Source organism: Papaver somniferum, chromosome 3 (genome assembly GCF_003573695.1).
Source record: "Papaver somniferum cultivar HN1 chromosome 3, ASM357369v1, whole genome shotgun sequence".
NCBI lineage: Eukaryota > Viridiplantae > Streptophyta > Magnoliopsida > Ranunculales > Papaveraceae > Papaver > Papaver somniferum.
This window is the reverse complement of record NC_039360.1, coordinates 106,391,349-106,418,796: the sequence shown is the minus strand read 5'-3', so window position 1 is coordinate 106,418,796 and position 27,448 is coordinate 106,391,349. Positions and strand designations below refer to the sequence as shown.

General features: G+C 37.4%; 1 protein-coding gene across 1 annotated transcript; it reads right to left on the bottom strand.

The window, feature by feature from the left end:
- Window positions 1–19,701: 19,701 nt before the first annotated feature.
- On the bottom strand, window positions 19,702–20,857 carry LOC113359833. The gene is made up of 2 exons (XM_026603406.1): window positions 20,082–20,857; window positions 19,702–20,017 (listed from the first exon to the last, which is right to left on the bottom strand). Exons 1-2 carry the CDS (start codon window positions 20,855–20,857, stop codon window positions 19,702–19,704), a joined length of 1,092 nt encoding a protein of 363 aa, XP_026459191.1.
- Window positions 20,858–27,448: the final 6,591 nt, after the last annotated feature.

Genomic DNA, 27,448 nt, shown 5'->3' with positions numbered 1-27,448 from the left:
TAGCGAAGGGATATACCCAACAAGTGGGTATTGACTATAAGGAAACTTTTTTCCATGTGGTGATATTTGCCTCAATTCGTCTCATGCTTGCTATAGGCGCACATTTGGATTTAGAATTGTACCAAATGGATGTTAAAACTGCATTTCTCAATGGAGAATTAGACGAAGACATTTACATGTCTCAACCAAGGGTTTTGAGGTCAAGGGACAAGAGCGCAAATTATGTCGTCTCAAACGTTCTATTTATGGCCTTAAGCAATCGTCTAAACAATGGTATATGCGTTTCCATGAGTCTATCACCTCTGCTGGTTATGAGATGATTGAGGAAGACCATTGTTTGTACATTAAACGATCCAAAGAAAGTATTCTTATCCTAGCATTGTATGTTGATGATCTTCTATTAGCTGGTAATGATCTTGAAGGTATTGTCGCCACTAAAAAGTGGTTGTCCTCTAATTTTGAGATGACGGACATGGGTGAAGCTAATTATGTATTAGGTGTTAAGATCACACGAGATCGCTCCAGAAAGATTCCGAGTTTGTCTCAAAAGACTTACATAAAGAAGATTCTTGAACGTTTTCGAATGCATGATTGCAAACCCGTTGACACTCCTATGGATAAGAATTTGGTTATAAGTAAAGATCAATGCCCAAAGAATGAAGAAAAAAAGAATTATATGTCCAAAGTACCTTATGCATCTGCAGTTGGGAGTCTAATGTATGTTATGTTGTGTACTAGACCTGACATAAGTTTCGCAGTGGGTATGGCAAGCCGTTACCAAAGTAACCCTGGACCGGATCACTGGAAAGCAGTCAAAAGGATATTCCGTTATCTTAAAGGGACTGCTGATCTTCCCCTTTGTTACCATGGTGATGATATTAGACTTAAGGGATTTAGCGATGCCGACTGGGGCAACGATAAAGATGAGTATAAGTCTACTTCAGGTTATGTGTTTAAACTAGGAGGTGGTGCAACCACTTGGTGTAGTAATAAACAGAAGTGTTTCCCTTTCACTGTGGAAGCAGTGTATGTTGCACTTTCAGCAGTTGTGCAAGAAGTTGTATGGTTAAGGAGATTTCTTAAGAGTCTTGGTGTCTCAGAAAATGCAAAGGATGCGGTGGTGCTTCATAGTTAGCATATCATCTCTTGCATATGTGAAGGATCCCAAATACCATGGAAAAACCAAACATATTGGTAGGCGATTCCATTACATACGTAATATAGTTGCACAAAGAAAGGTTGTTCTTAGACATATCTCCACGAATAAGATGTTGGCTGACCCTTTGACCAAGCCAATGCCGAGAGTTGTTTTCCAATCTCATGTAGTGAACATGGGATTGACTAGGATTTGATATGTAGAATATTTGATTATTGCATGATGACTTTATTATTATTTTTGAGTGAATGAATGAGTATTGATTGTTTTCTTGATTAAATACGTTTTATAGAATTCAAGTATAATATTCATGTGTACATATATTTGAAGTTGTCTGCAGGCAAGAATTGGCCTACTCACACAGGTGATTCGCCTTGGCGCTTAGTATAGCGAGCAAGATGAGACAAGTGAAAATAAGTTTTTGGGAATTTTGTATTTCAAAAACTACCTGTTTTTGTAACAGTCTTTTGATTCTTTTCTAAATTGTATAAGACGCCTTAGTATGTCTCAGATGAGATCTCAAATATATCAATCATTAAGTTAGACCACCACTTAATAAAGCGTATTATAAATCCAGATGTGATTTTCTGAACAGTCTTTATGTGTATGACTAGGTTTAAAAATTCAGGTTAGGCGCTTTCTAGTGACTAGACTAAGATCTTTATGGTGTATATTTTTTAGCATAAGACATGCCTATTTAAGTGGGAGAGAACCATAGCATACACATATTGTATGTGCTAAGTCGACCGAATGTGGGAGCAATGAATGATTCCCTGCTTCATTATTGTGTGAGCCACTGGATTGATATCCAATTCTTTTACCCCTTTGACTTGGGTTTATGTCATGAATATGATACTTAGTTATGCTACTTTAGCATGTTTTCTAGTACGATGCATATTTCCGTAATATGATACATGTCTAGGAATGCTGTTAAGTTGAATTGGATTGATATGAATTTCTTGGAAGAAAATTTGATGATACACCACGAATTGTGATTCATTGCTGGCCAGCGTTTTTCGTCTGTCGAAAATCACGAATATAATTTATATGTGTGGGTACAATACTGGTTCTTGGAGGGATTAAGAGTATTGCATCAGGTGTAGTCCAATTATGTGAGTTGAATTAGTAAGTGATGTACTTTGGTTAGTTTAGTTAAAACTTAATCACCCTACTCCTGTCATTTGTGTAATGCTCGTGAGGTCGCACACCCTATATCCAATATGAAGAGTTAGATAATGTGTCAATGAGAGTACTATATTACTTGCATGCAAGTGGGAGATGTTAGTTTTTGGTCGTTCAAGTTACGTATCTTGACTCATGACCAAATCCATATATATGCCCGCATATGTAGTGGGGGAATTGTGGAATCTGTCTAGCAAAGAAGTGAGAACCCTACGGGTGACTACTTCCTATCCTTTATCTTATATATAAGAATATTTGTTATTCTTATCGACTAATGAAACTGCCGCAAAACTTAGGGTTTACAGAAACTATGTCTCTTCCGTTACTTCTTTAGGAGACTAGGGTGTGAACTAGTAGTATAGTCTCTGGTACATTATCTTCAAGACTCCGCATCAATCAAAGAACGTAGAAGGATTCTTAAAGAAGATGCTCGTAACAACAATCAATCGATCCTGGGGATTTCGGGTTTTCCGCATGTAAGTAACCTACCCAAATCCATTTGTTTGATTCATGTTTTTGTAACATGTTCCTTCTTCTTCTTTTTTTTTTTTTTTTTTGATTCAAAAGATAAATTTATAAGATTAAGAATAATTGTGAACATAGTTTGCTGCCTCCTCCAATATTACAGAAGCAATGAAGTTTGGAGGATAAGCATGCCAAATATTGGACACTCTCAGATTTCTCGCATGCCTAGCCAATCTATCAGCTGGCTTATTGAACTTTCTACTTAAAAATTTGCAAACCCATAAAGGATGTTTTCCTAGAAAAGATCTTATCTCTAAAATTAGGACATGGTTCTGCCATGCAACTGCTTGTATGTCTCCATTTACAGCCTTGATAACCAGCTTCGCATCTAACTCAAAGCACACCATCTGTAGCTTGAGATTTTCAGCAACTTGCATAGCCTGAATCAATCCCTTGCACTCAACTTCCTCTGCGCTCACGATTCCATTAGCATAGGTGCATTTAGCTCGGATGAATTGACCTGCAAAATCACGACATATCAGTCCCCATCCAGAATGTTCAACATTATTAACAGCTTTAAAAGAGGCGTCACAGCATATAGAGTAATAAGGTGAGGATGGAGGCATCCATTTGGTAACAGATGTTCCACTGTCAGTGACAGAAACTTCAGTTTGGTGTTTGTGCACCATTTTCTGTCCTGTTGAAGCATTTAATAGCTCGATTAATTTAATGACTCCCACTGGGTTTGGTCTGGCATCATCAAACACACACTTGCAGCGTTCTTTCCATATCTCTCATGCTGTATTTGCCATCTTAACAATCCAGTCATCTTCAATCTGAGAGAACTCACTGTTGAACCAGCTTTTGATCCATTCTTATATGCTGGTATCTGGATTCATCATGCTTCTTCTCGCCCCAGGACGTGTAGTCCAAACTGCTTTAGAGAACGAACATTCCCATATAAAATGTTTCGTTGTTTCAATACCATTATGACACATCTTGCATTGATCTCCTGTGTATCCCATTACTCTAGCCATTCTCTCATTTGATGGCACAATATCTATCATGCATTTCCATAAGAAATGCTTGACTTTTGGCAAAGTAGGAAAAGCCCAGAGCTTCTTCCAGATCTTAGCTGCTTCCTCATCGAAGGTACTATTTGCACTCTTCAATTCGACGAGTTTTCTATAAGCCGACTTCACTGAAAAAACCCCATTACGAGTCAACATCCACATTAATATATCTTCAGAGTTATGCTGTATATTTATTTGCAAGATTTTTGTTGCATTCTCTTCTGTAAAAAGACTTTGAACAATCTATGCCTTCCAAGTTTTAGTTTCCTGATCAATCAGTTCACTAACATGGTTGTACTGCTCCAAAATTTGAATGTCTGCTGCTGGTATTGGTGGTGATTGTCTTCATGGTATCCAGTTATCCATCCAAGTGCATATTCTACTGCCTTCCAAGTTTTAGTTTCCTGATCAATCAGTTCACTAACATGGTTGTTCCTTCTTCTTCTTTTCAGAACAAAGTAAGAGATCGGGGGAATGACTGTAAGTGAGTCATGGCCAGTATCACCATCTCTTAGACGAGTCTTTACATTTGATTTGATTTTACTTGGTTTTCAAAAACGGTTTTTATCCTACCAAACAATTTTCAGAAAATGAAAACAGAAAAAAAAAAAAAAAGGTATGTTTTTAAAACAGTGAAAAACTATTTTTGAAAACCGTTTTTAAAAATTGTACCAAACAGGCTCTAAGATTCTGGTGTATTTGTGCACGTCTTTTATATAAGAAACGAGTATCCATCAAAACTTTTCCGCAGGTAAGATTTAGGTGGAAAACAAATCTCAATAGGTAATCCCTAATTTAATAAATGATTTAAAAGTAGGTGACAATGTGTTTCCTAGGTTTTAATGTCGCATAAGTTCAGTGACTTCAGTCAGTATTTGGTTTGATTTTTTATTTCAATTTTTGTGTATCGCTATGTATGTACACTTATCATGCTCACCGCCTTTAAACATCCTTCATTAGAGTAAACTATCATGTGGCCACGTCGAACTTTTCGAGAAACCAGAATTGGTCAGATGTTGATGACAGTGGGGTGATTTGAAATGTCAAAACTGAATAGGTGTGTAAATTATCATGTTGTGTGATTGTGATTTGACAAGTCAGATGCTCCCATGTCTCTTGGATTTTATTTTTACTAATTCATGTATATACTCAGGTTAAAAAAGGATCATGTGTATTCCCCCAAAATAGCATACCCAAATTATAAGAAATCCCATAGAAGCTACAATTGCGGAATTTGTGCCTTGAAAATTTTGGTTTATGTGGGTTTTCACTTTTCAGGTTTTTCGAGTGTTAAGTGCAAGGTAAAACTACTCATTATGATCTGGTGGAGTGAGCAAGGAAACTTGGAAGAGTCTGGACATATTTGTTGTCATGTTGGCAGTTTGGCTGATCATGAGGTATAACTATATACAAAAGTGCATTTTACAAATTTGTGTCAAGTTTTCCATGAAGTATGAACCCGCTAATGCTTTCTTTAGGATGAAGTTGTAGAAAACCTACTGCAGAGTGATCTAGATTAAACATGTTCTTTGATTAAGCAATGATAAAGCCAAATCCTCCTGAAGGCATACAGTCAAATCTTCGTTTTTGTATTGAATTTGATCAATATAACCACACTGTTTTCCAGTTACATGCTATATAACCATACTGTTTTCCAGTTAAATCCTTCGTTTTCGGTTTGGTCCTTTGTGTATTTTACATGATATGGTCTTGCATTCATGTCCTCCACATTTAGGGAAACCTTATCTATGGACAGATGAACCTAAAATTTGATGATTCAATTTGGTTATTCTCTCCAACAAATTTGGGTTCGTTAACATATCTAAATATGTTGATGCTATTGTGAACACAAAGATCATTGTCATCTGAGTGTTAACAAATAATACGCGCAGACTCATGACAATATAGTAAATAGGTTGCGTCTGGGGGATGAATTGGTTATGTTGAATCCTTGACTCAGAGTCCTAAAACTCTTCCTCATCTCATCAACTACAATCATTGTTCTTAACTCGCATAATAAGATAAATAATGGATGAAGTATAAAACGTACGAACATGATGTACCATAAATATCGAATCGAATATGTAAAGTATAAATGCATGAATATAGATGAAACGATTAACTTATATGATTCATTACTCAGATCTCTGTCTGCGGGTTTGGGTTTTTCATTACATGTATGATGGTTACAGAAATAGTCGAATGACTTTGAGATCTACATAAGCCTACGTAGCAGGAGGAGTTTCACTTACACTTTCTCTATCTCTCTCTCCATTCTCCTCTCAATATTCTCGGCTCCCCCTCTTCACTTGGGAGAGAGGGGTATTTATAGGGTGGTTTCGTGGGGTCCACTTCTGAAGCCCGTTATAACCTTATCCTCTTGTGTCTTGTTCCGCTTACACAGAAGTCTTCGTGTTCTCGGCTCTCTCTGCATGTTATGTTTGAATATGCAGTGCTATCTGCACTTCCTCCACAGGCTGACTGACACGTATGTTGTTTGAGGGTATTTAATGCGGGTAGTTGAGATGTCTGTCCGCGGTAGACAGCTGTCTTCTGCCCCTGTCTTGTCTGCGTCAGTCGGGCTATCCTCAGCCGTAGTTCTTAGATCTTTATGGGGATAGGATAAAAAGACTCTTGGCTGTCAGCGTGTGATATCTTATCTTGATGCTCTCAGCCGCATGTCCTCCACGTGTGTCTTTGTGGACAGGTGGCGGAAGATGAAATGTGTACCTACAATTGCCCCTTTTCCTCCTACTGGACGGTTAGTCGAAGTGGGAAGAAAAAACATGTTACTCTCTTCATCTTCTCTTTATTATTTTCCTAGATTTTAGGGCACATTCCCCACTATTTGCAATAACTTCTTCTTGGGTAGTGGGGCGGTTTTATTTCTCTTTGCGTATATATATGAGAAGGAATGTGAAAATTCTATAGTCATAAATTTCATTCCTCCTCTTTCCTCAGAGCTTTTATTTTTTGTTCTCTGCTTTTGTATCCTTGTTACTAATTGTTGTTGTTGCTACTGTTGTTCCTCAAAACTTTATGTTGCTGCTGTTGTTGTTCCTCAAAGTTTTCTGATGCTGCTGTTTGTTGTTCCTCGAAGCTTTATGCTGCTGCTGTTGTTCGTCGAGGCTTTCTGTTGTTGTTGTTGTTCGTCGAGGCTTTCTGCTGCTGCTGTTGTTGTTCCTCGAAGATTTCTGCATTATCCTGTACCCTATCCGCTGCCTTTAGCTTTTCACATCTCTGCTTACTCCTGGTTACAACTGGGGTCGTCCTTGGCGTCTCTTTTGACGAAGCTTTTGCCTTCCCGACATCTTTGCTTTTCTCCATCTTTTAATGTTTTCCTGAAAGAGAGAGAAAAAATCACGAAGACAATGGGCCCCACGTGATATCTATTAGCGTTTTGAGTTCTCAAAGGTGTAAAATCTTGAAAATACATAATGCGCCCATCTATCTAGATGACCGCAGATCTGTTCGAAGTTTTGATTTTCAAAGATGTGAAAACTTAGAGAATGCATGGAAAATCAGATCTACTTAGAGAAACGTGGATCTGTTCATAGTTTTGATTATCAAAGACGTGACATCTTGAAAATGTATGAAAACGCAGATCTACTTGGATAAACGTAGATCTGTTCGAAGTTTTGACCTTCATAGATGTGAAAACTTAGAAAATGCATGGAAAATCAGATTTACTTAGAGAAACGTGGATCTGTTCATAGTTTTGATTATCAAAGACGTGACATCTTGAAAATGTATGAAAACGCAGATCTACTTGGATAAACGTAGATGTGTTCGAAGTTTTGACCTTCATAGATGTGAAAACTTAGAAAATGCATGGAAAATCAGATCTACTTAGAGAAACGTGGATCTGTTCATAGTTTTGATTATCAAAGACGTGACATCTTGAAAATGTATGAAAACGCAAATCTACTTGGATAAACGTAGATCTGTTCGAAGTTTTGACCTTCATAGATGTGAAAACTTAGAAAATGCATGGAAAATCATATCTACTTAGGTAAACGTAGATCTGTTTATTTGGTTTTTGAAATTATGCACGGAAAAAACCGTGGTGTTCCATGCATCGTTATTTTCAGAGAACGAAGCCTGAAACAAGTCACAGGAGAAGATAAATCTTTTACCGGGATGAAGATCCCTGTTTGTAGCGCCAGATTGTGAACACAAAGATTATTGTCATCTGAGTGTTCACAAATGATGCGCAGACTCATGACAATATAGTAAATAGGCTGCACCTGAGGGGAATGAATTGGTTATGTTGAATCCTTGACTCAGAGTCCTAAAACTCTTCATCGTCTCATCAACTACAATCATTGTTCTTAGCTCGCATAATAAGATAAATAATGGATGAAGTATAAAACGTACGAACATGATGTACCATAAATATCGAATCGAATATGTAAAGTATAAATGCATGAATATAGATGAAACGATTAACTTATATGATTCATTACTCAGATTTCTGTCTGCGGGTTTGGGTTTTTCATTATATGTATGATGGTTACAGAAATAGTCGAATGACTTTGAGATCTACATAAGCCTGCGTAGCAGGAGGAATTTCACTTACACTTTCTCTATCTCTCTCTCCTATTCTCCTCTCAATATTCTCGGCTCCCCCTCTTCACTTGGGAGAGAGGGGTATTTATAGGGTGGTTTCGTGGGGTCCACTTCTGAAACCCGTTATAACCTTATCCTCTTGTGTCTTGTGCCGCTTAAGAAGAAGTCTTCGTGTTCTCGGCTCTCTCTGCGTGTTCTGTTTGAATATGCAGTGCTATCTGCGTTTCCTCCACATGCTGACTGATACGTATGCTGTTTGAGAGTATTTAATGCGGGTAGTTGAGATGTCTGTCCGCGGTAGACAGCTGTCTTCTGCCCCTGTCTTGTCTGCGTCAGTCGGACTATCCTCAACCGTAGATCTTGGATCTTTCTGGGGATAGGATAAAGTGACTCTTGGCTGTCGGCGTGTGATATCATATCTTGATGCTCTCAGCCGCATGTCCTCCACGTTTGTCTTTGTGGACACGTGGCGGAAGATGAAATGTGTACCTACAGCTATCTTAATTCATATTGTTGTTGTATTCAATTAGTAGGAATCCTCCCAGGATACCAGAAACCATATTGTCTGAATATGAATTTAAGAAATTAGCTTTCACTGTCCGCTACCATTTCATTACAACCATCTTTGGTATGCAAGATACTTCATTCTGGCACTTAAAACTGCTATACTAAATTCTGCAACCGATGCACCAAGCCCATGCAATCAAGTCTATTTTTCTCCCTTCTTTGGTGCTATCTTGGCAATTAAGTTCAAACCTATTAGTCAAATTTTGTTGGAGAGAATCACCGAATTGAATCATCAAACAACAGTCTATTTTTCACACTGATATTGTGTTTCACCATAAACGTCAATTATTGTTAATGGAAGTTTAAACACGAATCAAATATCAAATCGTGATAAATTGTAGATATCAGCAACACTTTTGTGCATCATTGGCATACTGATTAACCACGATACTGTATATTCAAAGGGTACGATTCAGCCAAGATGTTCATGTAGAAAATCGGTACACACTCAAGAAAGATAGTAACTGATCGAGAGTCCTCAGGTGGTGATGATTTTATTCCAGGTGTATGGGCGATTAGTGTACATCAACAATCCTAATTTGTTGACTTTATTGAATTAAAAGCATGCACGTGTTAAGGTAATATACTTACATTTCATTGTGCTGTGATGTTACATTTTTAGGAGTCCAGTAAATACAATCCATTAACGAAATTAGAGACCAATCAAACATCAAATTTTTGTTATCCATTTTGTCTACTCTAATTAATTAAGGTTGCATAAAAGAGAAAGAGAACATTTTTATTTATTTTTATTTTAAAGGGTGCATGTGACTGCCACTTTGACCATTTTGATTCTGAGTATACGGCAGGACTGATTATTGTTAAACTAAAGCACTTTGTAGAAAACTTCTTTAAACAAAAGATTAAGGGCCTGTTTGGTACCATTTTCAAAAACAGTTTTCAAAAATAGTTTTATGTTGTTTTTAAAACAGACCCCTTTTCATTGTTTTCATTTTCTAGAAGTTGTTTGGTGCGATTGCTTTTAAAAACATATTTTTTAAAATTAGTTATAAGTTAAAACTAACAACTCAAATACATCTACCCAACAGATTCCAGGCTTCACAGCCTTCACTCCATTTTCCATCTTCTCTCGTGTCCGAGTTTTCTATACAGCGTCAACAGCTCATACAAATGATCCCCAGTTGTCCAAGCTCCCCACCCCATACGACCTCCGCCCACTGCCAGTTGGAGAGTAAACCCATGTTCTTCCTTTCTTCGCTGCAGTTGATGGCAGCACTGCAGTTGTTGATCCCTTTCTTTGCTGCTTCATTTCATATAACATCCACATCTAGATTCACATTCTATTTGACTGAACCTCAGTTCACTGCAGATTTAGAATCCACCCACGTCTGCAAATAGTTTATCTCCACTGCAAAGAGCTGCTTCCGTTAAAATCAATTCAGTACAGAACCCATCTTCCATTATCTGGACCTCTCTCAGCCACCACCACTGGTTGCACAAACTCATACTAATTAGAACTGCTGAGAACTCCTCAATAGCTGCCAACATCAACGGCAGTGAGCTCTTCATTTCCTGCTACTTTTCTATTAGCATTTCCATCAACAGATAGACCCATAGAAACCCAATCATTCACGCAGTTGTACCCTTCCTTCTTATTTCTTCTTTCAGGCAATTCTGCGAGCAACTGCAGCGCAATTTCAATGCATCCAGAGGCATCCTTCAGCTGGTTGTATGAGGCGCCTCCTATATCTTGTTTGACCTGCAATTTCGAGATTTAGCACTACCAGCAGTCCCATACAAACCCAAACTCTCAAGCATTTGCAGTTTAAGCTGGCATTACCACCAGACCACCGTTAATCAAACAGTTCGGCCAAGTTCAACCTGTTGGAACCTAACTTCACCGCTGCCAATTCAATCTCAATACAAGACCATTCACGACAATTGATGTATCGACTTCTCTGTAGCTGCAAAATCACATCGAGTGAAAACCCATTTCAACATACATCTGATCTTCATAATCTCGCACATCCATCACCTACTTTACGGCTTCAACATTGCCTCTCCTTTGGGTTTCTTCTCTGTTCGTTTTTGAAGGAAAAATGAAAAAAAAGAACCAAGAAAAAAAAAGAGAAAACAGAGAAAACAATAATTTGTTGTTTTCACTTTTTTGTTTTCAGAAACAGAAAACAGATAGAAAACATTTTCTGAAAATGTCCCTACCAAACGCGTTTTCTCCTGTTTTTTGTTTTCTCTGTTTTTAAAAACAGAAAACTGTTTTTGAAAACTATACCAAACAGGCTCTAAGCGTGTTGTGATTAGCTTCTCCATGTGAATGTTCTTAATTAAATCTAGGGGTGCACATACCCTATCCATATCTTCCAATCCTACCCTACCCGCCGGTGTTTTAACCGTATCCTATCCTACCCATTATTTGGCGGGTAGGGTAACGGGTAAAGATTTTCTTAACCGCCGTTAGATGGGTAGGATGACGGGTAAAGCTCGAAATTATCCTATCCTACCCGCCTATTTATCTAACAGCCGTTAGTAGCCGTTGATCTTTCTATTATTGATCATCATTGCCGTTGGTTTTTTATTAATCAACTCAACCTAAAAACTAAATTCATTTTCGTTTCATCTCTTTATACTTCTCCTCTCTACACAGAAACTCCCACAACCCTAGATTGAAAATCCAGTTTGTTTCTCAATAATTAGAAATCAAAGTTAGAAATCGAAGAGGAACCTCACTCTCATATCGAAGATCGAAACTCACTGTCACAATTCATTCATCGTCCTAACCGAAATCAAAACGTATGTATCAGTAGAAATCTAAAGTAACCATTTCCATCGAGTATCTTTTTTACCTCCAAACACAAGAGTTTCAGGCTTACAGCTAAACTTTATCTTTGGGGTTTGTCAATTTTGGGTGCGAGAGGTAAGGATCTCCCTTAGTGGTTTTGTTTTTAAAAATTTCTTCTGCCCTTAATTCAATTGGTTAGTTATTTGATCAAGGTGTTGTAGATTGATTTCATTTTTTCAATTTATAACTTGGGTAGGTCGTAATGACCATGATTGCATGTTTTCTTAATTTTTTTTAGGGAAATTAAATTAGGGTTCCTTATTTTTACATGAGTTATGGGTTTCTTTGTTTTCTTGAAATGACCTAGTGTTGCCTCTGTTGTTCTTTCTAGTACTGTTTTTTCATTAGGGTATGAATGATTTATGTGATTCTGTGCATACCCATCTTGAGATTTGATAAGCAATAGCCATGAGTATGTTAGGTTTCGGTTCAAGTTTTTGATTTTTTTTCAATTCCATTCTCAAAATCTGTGATGTTGGGTTGAGTTATTGTATAGTTAAAATTACTTAAGCTAATTGTGTTAAGTGTCTCTCGCTGGTTGTCAAATCTTGGTTGTAAAACCTTTAATGGATAAAATGCAAGTGTTATATGTTTCTGCCTAGTATTGTCTGGACTTTTGCTTTGGATAAGGCTGTTTTGGTTTAGTGGTCGATGGATGAAAATGTGCATACATCTAGAAAGGCTTGGAAAAGCACATTCTGTTGATTAAGGATTTTGTTCATCAATGTAATGGTTTATGTGGCTATAATAGATCCAAAATATCAGTTATTTTGACTGGGGCGGGAAGCTTAGAAGGATTCATTTACTCTTCCATGTGGTTGTTCTTATACTAACCATTGTCGACCTTGGTGAACTGATGTGCGACATTAGAATTTACACTTTGCTTTGTAATTAGCATTTATATTCCTGAATGCTTTTTAATTAGGATTACGGGTCTGATGTCAGTTCAGCGGGTCCCGCAAACAGATGTTGGGGGTTCTCTTTTGAACCCAGAGTGAGTCTCTCTACAAGATAGGATTATTCATAGAGCTGTAAATGTATTCTGATGTAAGCACCGATACGTCGTTCAGTTGTACGAGGTATCTTCTTTTTCAACTTTAAATTGGTAATTTTTGTAAATGTTCAACATGCTTGGATCCTGATTCGACCCAATTGTGCCATAGGGCAAACTTGGGACATACTGAATCTTGACTCAACCGTTTATACTTCTTCTTCATGACCAAAACTATGCTGCAAGGTTGTCTCTATTTTACTTTAATTTTTATTTTTTGTCATCTTTGTAAATGATATATTCTCTTGGTTTAGGTGATGGGAAGCAAGACAAAGATTTTTATCGTTTTGGAGTCAGTCACCGGAGGGGAGCTCTTTGAAAAAGTTGTAATTTATCTATGAAGTCCCTTGTACCATGATTAGATGCATGGAGTCTAAGCGTTATGATGGGAACACAAGGTCTAAGCGTTGAATTTAGATATATAGGTTCTCGACACGGTGCCAGCAGGGGTGTCTGGAACCAGCAAAAACACATCAGTATGTGTGTAAATTAATTTACCACAGAGACTTAAAGGTTGATTTTCTGGAATGTGTTAATTTTGTAGAAATTAGGAAACTTCATATCTACAAGATAGGATCATTCACAGGGCTGTAAATATATTCTGATGTAAGATGGAGTAAGTAATTGTCTGTACACAATCCTTTTGGTGATATTGTGCATGTGAAGGAGGTAAATGCAAGGACACTAGTTCATTTAGGATATAGGTCTCACAGTGCAGAAGCAGTTTGTAAACTTAACTCTTTTCAAGGTTGTTATCAGAGATTAAACTTCAAGAGTAACAAACTTGGTGTGCTGCTGATGGGATTAAGACCACATACTAGCTGGGAAATCAATCCTCACAGTACTAGTTTTATGCGCCTTAATTACACCTTGCTCTGTAATTAGCATTTATATTCCTGGGTTTTTTTTTTTGCAATTTCTTGTACTGCATATTAAAGTTATGAAATTTAATGTTGTTGGTTTTAGTTTGTGCAGGCTTAGTGTGAGCAAACATGGTTGAGATTACAGAAGAGATGTCAACGAGACCTCATATTCCCTCTCAAGCTGCATCTCAATTTGTGCAATGAAGGGCCAGTACTGTTGCATCTCCTCCACCTCCACCTCCACCATCTTCTCAACTTGAGGTCAGAGAAAGTAAGAAGCGGAAGAGGACATCTTGGGTATGGGGGCATCTTACGACGAGTTTTGATGAAGATGGTATTAAATGGGGGAAGTGTAACCATAGTGAAGGCATGATATTTTTGTTTGTTCATTTTTCCCTAGTTAGATTGGCAGTACCATTGGGTACATATTTAGATAGGATGGCTCTTATTTGCTGTGTTGTTGCAAGATTTCATTTTTGTTTTTTGGGAAGCATTTTTTGTATACACAGTCAAGGTAGTAACTAGTAAGCAGAAAATCCAGAATATATAAAACTATAAAAAAAAACAGTTATACCCGCCACCCTATCCTACCCGACCCTCCAATTAATGAGTCGGGTAGGATCTTACCCGTTTAGTGGAGGGTAGGGTGGCGGGTAAAAAATTTCTTACCCGCCAGTCAGCGGGTAGGGTGGCGAAATAGGCCATATCCTACCCACCCTACCCGTTGTGCAGTCCTAATTAAATCTTTTCGATTTTTTTTAAATTATTATATTTTTCTAGGAAGGAAAATCGGAAGTCACAATCACAAAGTAGTTGTAGTGTACTTCTGCTTTTGGTTTTCATCTTCTTAAACAGTTCAAATGACCTATTAGCATAACATAGTAGTAAGGAAGATTTATTTGTGATGATGTCATTGATGTTTACATTGGTAATGTCTGTTTTTCAATTAGTCTGCTTAGAGCATCTCCAATGTAAGGGGTAAAGGTCTTAAACTAGTATGACACTTAGGATTTAAGACCTTTTCCACCAAAATTTCTTCTCCAATGCAAGGGTGAAGTTTATATAAAAAGATGACATGGCTATGTGGGGGTAAATGAGAAAGTCTAAATAAGACTTTCTTCATGACCTTGGGTCTTAGGTCCACATCATCACTTTGTCTCTAAATTTAAATAAAAAGATGTGGATAAGACCTTGAAGATTGGAGATGGACTTTAGGTCAAATTTTTTATCTTTAATTATTTTTGTCTTTTAGCAAATGACCCGCCAAAAAAAAAGGTAATAACAAGACGTCCACCTAGGATGACCTTGATCCTTTGCATTAGAGATGCTCTTAAGTGGTGTCAATCTGAAAATGGTTTTTTTTTTTTGTTAAGTCCAAAGTTTATTATAACAAAAAAAAAAACGTAATTACAAGAATTACAAATTTGGAGCACAAAAGCTCCCTACCCCCATAAACCAAAGGGGTTTAATAACTTTTAATAAATAACAAAAGTAATAACCTTAAAAAAAAAAACTTAAAAGAAGCTACCTATATCTATAGCCAACCCCTTTCAATTTACTTCTGATGTTACCAACTCTATACGATTTGCTCTTGGAAAAAATTTCAGCCATAATATCCGTATCAAAAGCATAATTACCCAAGATATCTTCATCTTCATCCACATAAAACTCTCCATCTTCATCCTCAGTGGTAAAGTTACCAGGAACAAGCTTAATAGGAGAAAACTTACTAGGGGATTTTTTCTTAGAATTCATTCTTTCCATTTGGTCCCTCTTTTCTTTGAAATATTCTTGTCTAAAAGCTGGACTTCTAATGAACTTAGCACGCACATCTTCAAGCTGAATATTGCTTGCCACCTCTAATTCTTCCTTAGACAAAATATTATTCTTATCAAAAACAGTATCAACCAACCCGGCTTGAATTTCCATGTTAGTGTCACGGCTTGGAGATTCCTCAATAGACTTGCTGGGAGAAGATTCCATACTTGAATCAGATTGCAAAGAACGCTTTGCTATAATTTTAGCAGCTTGTTTGGCAACTTTCCCAGCTTTTTTCCTTGCTAAAATGTCAGCATCAACTTCGCCCCAATCTTTAGATCCCATACTAACATCTGAGTCACTAGATTCCAACACTTGTTCCTCCTCCTCCTCCTCAATATTAACATTATCAAGGCCTAACTCAGATGCAAGTACATCATATTTGTTTTTAACCACAACTTCAGTTCGCATTATCTCATCCACATAAGGAGTAAAATCATTCTCAAAAGGAGTAAAAGAAAAAGGAGTACCTTTATTAGGAGATTTCTTCCCTTTCACCTCAGTCCAATCCTCTTTAGAATACTTGTTAATATTAGAATCTGAAAGATTCAAAACCGCATCCTCTTTACCCTCCAAAGCCACGGAAATCTCAGTTTATGTATTTTGTTTAGACACGGACTTAGGGTTGTTATCCAAACTTGACACGGCCTTTGGTGTGATCACATTCTGGGCAACCATGTCATTTTCCTTACGTGCAGCTATATCCGCCTGAGCTGCAATAGCATTTTTGCACTTAATAAACTTCAGCTGAGCTTCACGATACTCAGCAGCATCTTTATCAAGCTCCGTTTCCAACTGATTTGCTTCACCAACACTAGTTTGATGTTGCGCATTACTTGTACCTACTTCAGGAGGAGCGTTTATATTTTTTGCCAAAACACCCACGGACTGTGCATGGCCTGCATTAACAGAATTATTACGTGCAGAATTATTACTTGCAGCAGTTACCTCATCATCTTTCTTTTGTTTAACCTGTCATTGTTGGTTATTCCCTTTCTTCTTATTAGCCAATGCAACACCTTCAACCTGTTTAGTTTTCTCTTTACTTGAAGGTGCATTAATCTTCTTTTTACACTCATCATCCACATGCCCAATGATGTTACAAGTAAAACAAAATTTAGGATGGTTTAGAATATCTCAGTATTGCCAAAACTTCTTACCACCTGCAGTTAACGCTATGCGCTCTGGAATATGTTTTGAGAAATCAATATCCACAAACTGATGCAAAGTGACCATATTCCATATTTAAAGTTCTTTGATCAAGCACAATTGGTGTTCCCAGACTTTTGCACATTGAAAGCAAAGATTTCTCATTCCACAACTCAATGGGGAGACCTGGAAAACGAACCCAAACAGCAGCATGGGAGGTTCTTTGCTTCTCCGAATTGAATCCTGGATACCAATCAATCAGTTTCAATATTTGTTGCTTAACGTACCACTTTGTTGAACGTAACTTCTCCTTATCAGATTCATTAGATAACATGATGATGAAGAAACCCTTGGTCATGGGCACAAACTTACAGCTCCCAATTTTCCATTGTTCCTCAAGGGTTTTTTTAACTTCAAAGAATTTTAATCCCGTATGATCTAATCTATCAATAAAACTGTGTTGGAAGGGTTTACACCCTTCTTGAAAGAAATCCGTAGGTATCTCTAAAGTAGGCTCACCATCAACAAGGATACGGTTTGGTAACGTTGAAATATCAATTGTCCTTAATTTTTTCTAAAAACAAAACCAGCCTATTAATCAGGAACGGAGGGAGTATTGTTCTGTTTTAATCTGCTAAACCCCATTGCCGGAGACAAAGATGGTCTTCCAGTGTAGAGCCCCCATAGGAGACAATTTGAATCCGAGTTACTCCACCATGGAAATTAGAATCTTGGAAGTGGTATATCCACCAACAAAGTTACCACCATTGAGTTTTTTCTTTTTCTTTTTCTTGTAGGGGTCGTAGACAAAGATGGTCTTCCGGTTTATATGGAGCCCCCATAGGAGCCAATTTGAATCCGAGTTACTCCACCATGGAAATTAGAATATTGGAAGTGGTATATCCACCAACAAAGTTACCACCATTGAGTTTTTTCTTTGTCCAAGAATATGACGTGAATGTAAAACACATAATAACCCATTGCTATTTCTTACAAATCTTAGAAAGAGAAAAGAACCAATTTTTGGGGAAGAAGGGAGTATAATGTAAGACAATTATATCCATCCATGTTGTTATGATTGGTCCACTAACTTTTTTTTCTTGAACTTGATACACTTTGGTGGTGCCTTTTGTGGCTGAAACATTCCAAATTAGTACTGAAAAATATAGAGTTTCGAGAGTTCTAAGATTGTGCTCAGATGTACTCATACTAACATTTATTAGCTCCATATACTTTATCTTTAGGGTGAGTTTCTTGATTGCTAACCCAAAATGTTGAGATTATTAGTCCCACATTGTCTGGGCAATCTAAGATCCTGTGGTTAGAATATGGGCATCCAACTCAAAACCAATTGGCAATGAGTGGAGTGGCACATAGAGTTATAAACTGTAGGATCTAATAATCTCAACACGCCCCCTCACATGTAGCTTTGTTGGGTCTAACACGTGGACAGTAAATCGGGTGACGCGGAGTAAAGGCGCGGTCAATGCCTCGTCGCAAATAGCCTGCTCTGATACCATGTTAGAATACGGGCATCCAACTCAAAACCAATTGGCAATGAGTGGAGAGGCCCGAAAGATTATGAACCTCAGGATCTTAGATTACCCAGATAATGTGGAACTAATAATCTCAACAGAATTCGATCATTCATTCTGGTGTCCAGAAGATCCAACACATTCAGAATGCTTCTGCTTGGTTACCATGTGAAGTTCACATTCAGCTTGGAATAACTAGCTATTACGTTGCTAAATGTTAGATTGTAGTAGCCAAAGAAACCAACAAAATTAGTGGTTCCAAAACGTTGAATTGTAAGTTTATTTCTAACATTAGTGGTCAGTAGGATCATAGAAACAGCGATTTAACTTTTTCGTATTAAAAAGAACAAGAGTTCCTTGATTGTTCTTCGTAAAGAATTGGTGTGATGGATTAACCGATGAAAACCCAACGGGCCAAATTAAATTAGTGTTAATGGTAATCTGAATTCCAAAGGAAACAAAACACGTCTAAAAAAAGATCGTCATTAACATTCGTAATCCGTACTAACCCCAGCGTAAGGTTTTCAGAATCCTATCAGAATTGTTTAGTATACCTTTGACTTAAGAAGGTAATGTTCGCAACGACGACAACCAAGGCTCGCCCGGAACGTTACAATACGGATCATATTCTAGTATAACAAACATGAAACTACATCAAATTAATAAATTATTAAACATTAGACTATAAACATTACGTAGAGAACTTACACATACTTATTTGTTAGAATATAACTTATTGTAGTTGAACCTACAACTACAAATTTTAAATCTTAGTTGTAAAATCCATATAGGTTGTGTTTCATTTCTTATTGCTTCGAACTCATTTAAAATGATTTGATTTTCGCGCGTTTGTAAGTATGAAAAGTACTTGCATTTAGTCGAGCGACAGTATTTCTCTATAAGGTGGGGAGTTTTGAAGACTAGAAGGATGGGTCGATTTTCAAGGACGAAAATGTATAAGGTGGGCGGAATGTAAGGACCCTCAACTCGTTAACTTTATTTGACCAGTCAAGAGATGATCAGGAGACGATTCAGTCGCTAATAACTCGATTAGATATTATAGATTTAAATTAATGAAAACTAATCTAACAATAATCTAGATACGAAATTAGTGGCATTGGATGGATCTCGAAAACTTAGGCGAGATGGACTACTCGTGCATGTCATTCGGATACCAGACGAAGAAGAAATCATCGAAATAGTGAGGAAGGCAAAATAGTCTTTTTGCTATTAGACAGATTGGGGCTTCCCTTATCCACTTTAGTGGGTGTTCATAAATTTTCCTTTGGTCTTATCTAGAACGAACCGAGAAGATAAACTCGATCTCTTTTCTTTTCTTTTTTTCTTTTTTTTAGATAAAGGCCTTCAAAAAGGCTAATGATCCCCCTCAACTGTTGGAAATAACCAAACAGGAGGCACAGACCAGTACATAGAGGCATTGTTTGTTTTTGTCCACTAAGCTAATTCATGAGCCACAGAATTACAAACACGTGGTTGGAAGTTAAAAATACAAGCCACTAATTTAGAAGAAAAGAACTGAATGTCTTTGAAAATAGCATCCGTACGCGAGTCTCCATCAAACAGGCCAGCTGAAAATTGATCAATGAGAGTCTTCGCATAATGTTTGACAATGATATGAGTTAACTGCTGCTCCAAGGCTTTCTTCAGGACTGACCAAATAGCTCTGGCTTCAGCTTCTTCAGCAGACTTTACTTCAAAAACCAGGGATGCACAAAAAGAGGCTTTCTTGAGAAATCCCTCATCACATAACCTGCACCATTAGCTCTAGAAATATCATCATAGGAACCATCAGTATTACACTTTATCCATCCAACAGAGGGGGCATCCATTTATCACATAGGTTAACAGGAGTAGTAGGAGAAATAGTAAGACAGTTTTTCCTAGTTAGAAGCATGGCTCTAGCTCTAGCTAAGACATCTATATGAGTTCCTTTCAGGTTTTGGAAGATGAAATTATTCCTACTAGTCCATAGAGACCACAAGATAGTAACAAAGAGACACTGAGCTTCATCAAGGAGTCTAGACAAAGGGTCAGTTAACCAAAACAATAACCAGTCAATGAAAGACTTGTTTTGAAAAAATTGAGTATTGATGTAAAAATCAGAGAGAAACCAGACTCGGCTAGCAAAAGGACAGAGAACCAAAGCATGGATTATGGATTCTTGAGGATCATTGCACCTAGCACAATCAACACTATGCATATGCATTCTGTTATGCAAAATAGTTCTAACAGGAAGAGCATTTCTAGCAGCTCTCAATGTAAAGACTTGGATTCTGTAAGGAACCCTAATTTTCCAAATACGCATCCAAAGATTTTTACAAAAGGAGGGCCTAAGACCTCTGAGCCCCATGTAGGCAGATTTTGATAAAAACTTGCCATTCTTTGACAGATCCCAATCCCTCCTGTCAGGAGTCCATAGATGGCTTAAGGGAATGGTGACAATCTTCTTGACACAAGCATTATCAAAATGAGTGTTAAGTTTAGACAAATTCCAAGTTCTGGTATGAGAATCAATGAAATAAGAGACTTTAATACTAGGATCAAGTGGGACTAAAGGGTTAGTATGGTTGTACCCAAGGTTGGGATCCATTTGTCACACCAGGGGTCAATGAAATGACCATCCCCAACAATCCAAGAGATGAAAGGCTTAATAAGTTCTTTTATGGCATGCAAACACTTCCAAGTCCAAGAGCACTTACTGGTGCACTTGGCATTCAAGAAATCAGTTTTAGGAAAGTATTTGGCTTTAAGAACAGTAGCTAGCATACAAGTAGGATTTTCTAGAATTCTCTAGGCATTCCTAGCCAGCATAGGCATGTTATTAAACTCGGCCTTTGTAAAGCCTAGTCCCCCTTCAGCTTTAGGGGAACATAGCATGTCCCATACTAAAAGATGTAGTTTCTTGTCTTTTGGATCTAAAGTCTCTCCCCACCAGAATTTACAAAGATGGGAATCCATTTGTTTACAAATATGTGTTGGAATAAGAAAAGCTCTAATTTGAAGAGGGCGATAGCTTGACCAATATGCTTAATCAAAGTAGTTCTAGCAGCTTGAGACATGAGCTTATGTAGCCAGACAGAGATTCTAGCATCCAAAGCTTGGAGAATACCCATATGGGTTTGAATTTTGGAGGCTTGGAACACAGTAGGAGTGCCAAGATATTTTCTCCTAAATCTCGGCTCTTAATCTCTAGAATGTTAGCCAGAAGAGCTTTCCTGTGTTCAGGAATTTTCCTACTGAATAAAATACCAGATTTGTCAAAGTTTATTTCTTGCCCAGGGGCCAAGCAGTATTTTTGAAAATAATCTTTAATAACTTGAAAGTTTTGAATGGTAGATTTAGAAAACAAAAGGGAGTCATCATCAAACAACAAATGTGTCATTTCTGGAGCATCTTTACAAACTTTGATGCCTTCTAAAATTCCTTTCTTTTGAAGGATATCAATGTAAGAAGATAGAGCTTCGAATTAGATGATATAAAGATAGGGGGATAGTGGGTCCCCCTGTATCAGACCTCTTTCAGGTAGAAAACCCTGCAGGGCTACCATTAAGAATGACATAATAGGAAACTGTAGAAACACACTGGTTAATGAGTTTGATATAGTGGCTTGAAAGACCCATTCTAGTCAAGACACTCTCAAGAAAATACCATTCTAGCTTATCATAAGCTTTGGACATATCAAGTTTAATGGCAGCTAGGCCTTCAATTTTGTCATAATGATTGACATCAAGTATAGCCTCATTAGCTAGCAGAATATTATCAGAAATACTCCTTTTAAGAATGAAGGCACTTTGATTTTGGGAAATTATGTTGTTCATGAAAGGTTTAAGTCTATTAGCAAGAGTTTTTGATAGAATTTTGTAAATGAAATTGCAAAGTCCTATTGGTCTATACTTGGATACAAGCTCAGCAAGAGGAACTTTAGGAATGAGAGCAATATTAGTATAATTGAAAACTTTTGCAATATGCCATGTCCTGAAGCAGGTTTGAGTCATGTCAATGACAGGCTCACCTACTATATCCCAACTTTTTTGATAAAACAGACCTGTAAAATCGTCTGGGCATTGAGCCTTCCCCCCCCCCCCACCCCCATTTGAAAAGAAGTTTTCTTGATTCCTCAGCAGTAAGAGGCAAATTTAGAAAAGAATTTTTTTCAGTAGAAAACTTAATGGGGAAATCAACAAGGATTTCTTCTTGAAACTGTTGAGGATGAGAGGAATACAAACTTTTGAAGTAATTTATAAAGGAAGTTCCTATACTATCTCTATCAGTTAGAATAGTATTGGAGGAATCCTTTATCCAACTAATAACATTTCTTTTTCTCATAAATAGGATGACTCTATGAAAATAGGGTGTATTTATGTCACCTTCCATGAGCCAAACCTCCCTAGACTTGTTCTTCCAATAAAGTTCCTCTAGATTGTTGTAGAGTTATTCCATCCTAGCCTTAAGTCTGAAAGTGGTACTAGTATCATTTGGATTATAAATCTAGACCTCTGCCAGATTTTTCCTAATGGTAGATATATTAGTTTGAATATTACCAAAAGAAGTTTTATTCCAGTCCCTAAGACCTTTTTTGGTGTTTAAAAGCTTAGCTTTCAGTTTATAGGCAGGAGAACCTGCCACATTAACAGACCAAGAATTGGCAATGATATCTCTACAGGTAGGATCTTCAATCCACATATCCATAAAGTGGAAATGCCTAGTCATACAAACATCCTCATAATTAAAACCAATATGCATGGGGCAGTGATCAGAAGAGTCTCTGGGTAAATTGTTATCACAAAGTTTAGGGCATAAATCCTCAGCAGATTGGTTTATAAGGCATCTATCTAATCTTTCAAGAATTAAATCAGGACCCTGCTGCATATTGGACCAAGTAAATCTAGGACCAAAGAAACCAGGATCATGCAAATTGAAAACAGGACAAAAATTTCTAAGGTTTGAGAAATCAGAATCATCAACATCTAACCCACCATTTTTATTCTCAGTTCCTAAAAGAGCATTAAAATCACCTATAAAGAAAACTGGCTCATCTAAGGGAACATTAGACTGTTGGCATTGTTGTTCCCAAAAAGCATGTCTCAAACTACTGTTAGGTTCGTCGTACATAAAATGGATATGACAGGTTTTAGAATGAATAATGTCAGTAGATGTAACATAGATGCCCCTCATGCTGGATGATATAATGTTGAGTTGAATTTCCTTCTTCCAAGCCAGGACTAGACCACCACTCCTACCAATACTAGAAAAATTAAAAGTGCAAGGAAAACCCATGTTTTTTAACTTTATAGCCGCCAAATCTTTGTTCATTTTCGTTTCTGATAGAAAAATGATATCAGGGTTGACATTTCTACATAGTAAAATAAGTTCCTTATTGGCAGTTTTTTTGCCCAAACCTCTAATGTTCCAAGCTAGCAAATTGATATTACTGACAGGAAACTGATTTCTAAGAGTGGCAGAATTTATAGGGTCAATTAAAGGGGGTAAAAGAATTGAGTTTACCTGAGTGGTGGAGTCAGACCCACCACCAAGAGGAGCACATGTAGTATCACCACTTTGATAAGTATCTTGGGAGGAATTGAAACTAGAAATAACAGCATTGTGATGAGAATTATTGCGGACACCATTGTTGTTTGGAGAAGTATTAGCAGGTACATTATAGTTTCCATAAGAATCAATCAAAGGCTGGGTATTGAGAGAACAATTGGAGAGGTTGATAGCAGGTAATTCCCACAATTTGGTGATTGGAGAGAAAAGTTGGGCATAATCAGGTTCAGAGGTATCTTGTTCTTCTGGGATAACCACTAGACTAGCTAAATTAGAATTTGCTCTTATGCGTTTTCTCAGGGGTCTAGGATTAATCTTCCTTTTGAGATTTGATAGAGCATCATGCTCAGCTGAGATGAGAGTACCTCTAGTGATAATTGGAGATTGGATAGGAGCAGTACCAGTTTTGAATCTTCTTGAAGAGTTCGAAGTTCGGATCAGACTACTAATAACCGGTTCAGAGCCAGTAATAGAAGCTTCAACAGTGACATTCTGAGTAGTAACCTGTTTGAAGATAATCGGTAACCCATTGTTTTGCTGAGTCGAGTATTGTTGAATCAGACCAACATCAAAAATCTTCAATGTTGTGGATTTGTTGACAAAAGGACCCATCTAAAACATATTTGATAGACCCTTTTGAGCAGTATTCTCCATCTTTTGGACATTATCCTTAGATTTTACCTTGTTGCATATAAGAGCAGTAGTGGCCTCAACTTGAGTATCTGGCACAATCTCAAATTGTTGCATGATAGTATCAGTTATTGCAGTTGAAGTAGAAACAACTTGTTTGTTTACTGTTGGAGGTGGCATCATGAGCCTTGAGACAGCAGGAAGAGTATAATTGTTTCTAGAAGAAGCAGCTTCCTTGATAGCTTTCTGTTTCAACTTCCAAGCAGGACAGTTAACATCTTTATGGTCAAGAACACGACATGAATTGCAGAAATATCTTGGAAATTTGATGCATCTGCATTCAATGAGGAAAGGTTGAGTTCTTCCACTAGTAAACAGTGGAATGCCTATTGGAAAAGCTTTATGCGCTGGAATCCTGACACACACTTTGACATTCTTCTTTAAGGGATGGTTTCCATAGGGATCACGAGCTTCAATGAGTTCTCCCATCTTGAAAGTAAGTTTCTGAAGATCTTAAAACTCAGTACATTCTTTTGGAATATTACACAGGATAAACCACATAAGTTCTTCAGTGAAAGAAAGTTGATAATTTGCTGGCCAACCCTCTGGTGGAACAATTTTTAGCACCATTAGATACCCACAGGCAAACCAAGGTCTCTGCAAGTTAATTATGTTAAAATCATCTTCATCTAAGAACCTGATGAGAACTCTATTGCGTATTCCACTAAATGTTGTAACAGTAGGGGATTGAGCAAGAGTCCATTGGTTACAGATGTAATAGCGGATTGAAGAGGTAGGAACAAGGGTTTCAAAACATAAATGTCCCACCATACACGATTTCCAATTACTATCAGACTCAGCTAGAATAACGGTTTTGTCAATAAAAACTGGTTCAGAAAGTGTAGAAGGTAAGGTTAATTTTTCAGCCATTTGAGCAGAAAGGTTTTGAATGTCTTGAGGTATTGAATGAGATTTATTTGGTAGATTTGAGAGATCCATTTGATATGTAGACTGGATATGTATTAAGAAAGATTGATTGGGGTGAGAGACACATATAAAAAATATAATATGAAGGTGTATAGAAAAGAATCTATCCTTGGTATTATCCTGATAAAGATCACAGGCTATATGGATGAAGAGTTGACAATAGGTTTGTATTTTTTATGGCTTTGAACCTTAAAGAGGAAATGAGAAATTTGTTGGAAAAAGTTTGACAAATTCTCAGGTGAATTTTGGTGTAAAGTAGTTGTTGTTATGCTGCTACTTCTTCTTTGGAGACAGGATTTATCATACAAGTTGTCCTCGTCTTCTCCATATTTTATATGTAACGACAACGATGGAGTATTAGAGTTCACGTGAGTTATAAGATAAGGAAGTAAGACAAAGACAAATCCAATGAAACATTGAGAATTTTTATGGGGTATATGTGGGTGGTACGTAATCATGATGGGTTTGTGAGTGGGTGAATCATAAATTGGTTTGTGCTTTTTTAGATAGATATAGGTATAGTGGTATAAGCTTCCAAGAGTAATAATGGTATTGGTATAACACAAAGGATGGTGAGGGTTGAAATAGTAGAAGTGGTGGGAAAAGGTGTGTGGTGTTGTATATTTCTGATTGGTAATATGCCTTTTCACAAAGGGTTTTGGTTTGATAGCTAAATTATTTTTGGGGATAATCCATCTGGCAGACATCCCCCACACCGCAGTGGTGCCTCTCAACAAGTGTTGCATTCTCCTAATATGCATAAAATACAAGATTTTAATTGGACTCCAAAATATCATATCAAAATTAGATGACCTACTCATACCTCTCTTAATGGCAGTTCTAAAGGGAGTAATGATAACAAGGATTTTTAGGTGTTGAAAATAGGTTTTTATAGGGTAATTATGATCATGAAATTGAAGATAATACGCATGGTTTTGAATAGGCGTTGGAAACAAAGCGACATGACGCTTAACCAAGCGCCATAAATGGGAGTTAATAGACACAGAAGAGACTTTAAAGGGGTGTTTAGCCAAATTATTATCAAATTCTAAATATTTTTCTCTGAGTTTATGAACAGAAAAAGAAAGGTTTAAAAGAGAGAAAGTAGAATTAAGCAATGGCTGATCAGAATCCTCAGAATCTTCCAGGCGCCGATGAGGAGAGACTTCCAATTGTACCACCACCATCATCAGAATATGAACAAGCACAAGTTCTCGCTCTTTCCTTGGACATTGCAGAGCTTCAGAAATTGCGGACAGATATTCAAGCCGAGATTGACAGGCGAGCACATGAATTGATCCGTCAAAGAGAAGAACATGAGAGAACTCGAAAGAGAGAGTGGTAAGAACTTGATTCTATGTATGCTGCATGGAAGCCAAAGTATCTTGCAAGGAGAGAGAGAAAGATGAAGAATGGGCTGAGAAGCATTCCAAATGCAAAAGGTATGGAAGTGCAAATGAAAATGAATCTGATGCGTCAGATTAAGGTTTTGAGTATGCCTTGGAAGAAGTTGATACCAGTGAACTTGATTCTGACGCTGCAAAGGGGAAGAGGGTGATGGAGAGATATCATGAGCGGCAATTGAGAAAAAGGTTTGATTATGAACGTGCAAATTCGAAGATATTCGCAAGAACCATGCAGGAGGGTGAGAAGGATGCTGGGGATGAGAAGATGTAAGAGAATGAAATTGATGAGGAGGGAATTGGGGAAGATTCGGACAGTGAGAACTCTTCATCTTCGAATGATACTTCACCTGAATCATCTGACAGTGATGATAGCGATAGGTACAGAGAGGAGGGATGGAGCACCGATGAAGATGACTTTTATTAGTCTCTTCGCAGGTACCGGAAAATGCTAGATTTTCAGGTTTCGCATAGAGCTTGAAAACGATCAACATGTTTTTTACAAAACAGCTTTTTCGGTGCTTGTTCTTGTTCATGTTCTTCTGGATTTTGGTGCAGTTGATGGTAAGTCTTCTTTTGTGTTGTTTAATCTTTCGGCCGGCTTTCTTCCT

Excerpts from the sequence above, each read along its gene's own strand:
- LOC113359833 (XM_026603406.1), bottom strand. The coding sequence starts at position 20,857 with ATGGATCCCAACCTTGGGTACAACCATACTAACCCTTTAGTCCCACTT. Across the intron at positions 20,018-20,081 it reads GATAAATGGATGCCCCCTCT|GTTATGTGATGAGGGATTTC; the intron begins GTTGGATGGATA and ends CTAATGGTGCAG.